We start from the raw sequence: 2,347 nt of genomic DNA, 5'->3' as shown, positions 1-2,347 counted from the left end.
TCAATTAAGGGCTTTGATGCTAAGAGTTTCATCGTTATGATAAATTGAGACATCAGGTCTTGGCTCAAACTCCTTTTCAGATGATCTCTCATGCAATATCTTCTTTTTTTGGAGACCAACATCATCGTGATAAATTGAAACATCATATTCGTGACAATCAGTTTTCTCATTGGAGGCAAATGAGGTTGAAGCAGTCTGAAGAAGCTCTTTTATTGCTTCTGGCATGGGTTGACCTTTCATGTCTCCTTTCCAATATTCACCCACATCTTTTCTTGCATTGGCGGTGCTCAAAATCTGCTTTTCAAAAAAGTTCTTAAATAATAACTATATAAATAAATCTTAATATATCGAAAAAGACTAGACAAAATAGACTTTTTTTTTTTTCCCTTTAACATGAATGAAATTCTTGCCAAGCATCATAGATTCAAGATATAGATATAAACATGTAGAATTGTATATTTAATTGGTATATCCCATAATTTATCTTGTACCTTGAATTTACCGTGGACAAAACTCTTTGTTTAGATCTAGTCCATTATTGACCCAAGATATAAATATGTGAAATTTACGTATTAAAAGGTGGGTGCTACCATATATCTTGTATTTTGAATTCAGATAGACACTAAATTTAAATAAATAAAAAAATCATACAAAAGAAAATTCTTATTTAAACCTAGTCTATCATTAACTCAAAATATAAATAAATTGTTATTTATATTTATATTTTAAATTCATAGTGAATTAGATGTAAATAAGAAAAATCAATTAAGAAACATATAATGTTATTTGCTACAAATAGAAAACCTTACCAAGAGAAGTAAGAAAAGAGGGACCAAAGCAAAGAAAGATTTCATGTTTTCTATCACAAGATAGGAGAAACTATTGTATTATGTTCAATGTTGAAAGCCCTCTAAGCTATTTATAGGCCGATCTCACCATATTACCCAAAAAAAGTAGTGAATATATAACCATATATGTGGCTTTACAGCATGGGTGCCAACGTATATATTTCAATAAATTAATTATGCTTGATTGAATTATGCAACCTTAATAAATAATTAATTTTTCGACATGAGTTTATGCACATAGAATTTAATAAATTATCTTCCACTGAATAATATATTTATAAGACAAAAGTTATGTACAATAATGTTAAGTACAATCTCGACTGATGTGATTGTAAAATCTAGATAATCACGAAACCTGAACATGTTCTTTCAAAAATTATTTTATATTTATTAAATTGAATAAAATTTTAAAATTATAATTTATAATAATATTAATAAATTTTATTTATTAACATTAATATTAAAAATTTGAGAGATCTATATATTTATTTTTTATTAAATAGAATTTTTTTAAACTTTACTTTTTTTTTTTGGGAAAATATGAATTATAATTTATTAGATAAAAACATGTACAACTCTATACAACATGGACAAAAAAATTTAGCAAAATTTTATATTATTAGAAAAAAAATAATAAGAATAAAACAACAATTAATAACTATTGCATTAATCTTATCTATTTTATATATTTACTTAATTTTTATGAATGAAAACAATATGTTTAATGAGAATTAATTTAAATTAGTCATTAAAATAAAATAGTTTATAGAATCAATAACAATATATATATATATATATATATATATATATATATATATATATATATATATATATATATATAATTAAGGAATATTCTTGAATAGATCTTATTAAATTTAGAGGAAGCACTTGGCAAATTAGTGATTAAGTTGGTTTACGCATCAAAATAACTAATCAAGTTAGTGTTATAATCCAACTACTTATAATATTTACCCTTTCATCTTTGTATTTTCCCAATGTGGAACAAGTATTCTCAATACTCTCCCCTTAAGTGTAATTACAAGTTGATTACTTGATAATTAGTTAGTAATAACCTAATATGAACCCAATTATACAGCTTTATATAAGTTGATCGAAACTCACAAAATTCAAACCGAGTTTTGATACCATGTTAATTAGATTTTGGAGAGAGTATTAAACAAATTATGTATTAATTTATTTTAATCTGAACTTATATAAATGATTAAATTACTATACACATCAAAATAACTAATCTAACTGATAAAATTAATGTTATAACCCAATCACTTATACTTATCATTTTATCTTTGTACAATTGGGATAAGCATCCCTAACAGACGTTCAAGATTTCATAAAAAATCTTGGGAAAAAGATGATTGGCCTTGTATGGAAGATTTTGTTTGATAATGTGAAAGATGTTGTACAAATATTTTTGTTGCTTTTGCATATTATGAATGTATATTAGGTAGGATATCATCAACCTTCCACGTTTTCCCCAT

General features: G+C 24.6%; 1 protein-coding gene across 1 annotated transcript; it reads right to left on the bottom strand.

Annotated features, from left to right (window-relative positions):
• LOC110667859 (uncharacterized) lies at positions 1-2,347 on the bottom strand. Its single transcript, XM_058134647.1, has 2 exons — positions 2,330-2,347; positions 1-294 (listed from the first exon to the last, which is right to left on the bottom strand). The coding sequence occupies exons 1-2, from the start codon at positions 2,345-2,347 to the stop codon at positions 1-3; spliced, it is 312 nt and encodes a 103-aa protein (XP_057990630.1).

Source organism: Hevea brasiliensis, chromosome 14, assembly GCF_030052815.1.
Source record: "Hevea brasiliensis isolate MT/VB/25A 57/8 chromosome 14, ASM3005281v1, whole genome shotgun sequence".
NCBI lineage: Eukaryota > Viridiplantae > Streptophyta > Magnoliopsida > Malpighiales > Euphorbiaceae > Hevea > Hevea brasiliensis.
The sequence above is the reverse complement of the archived record's forward strand: the minus strand, read 5'-3'. Positions and strand labels throughout refer to the sequence as shown.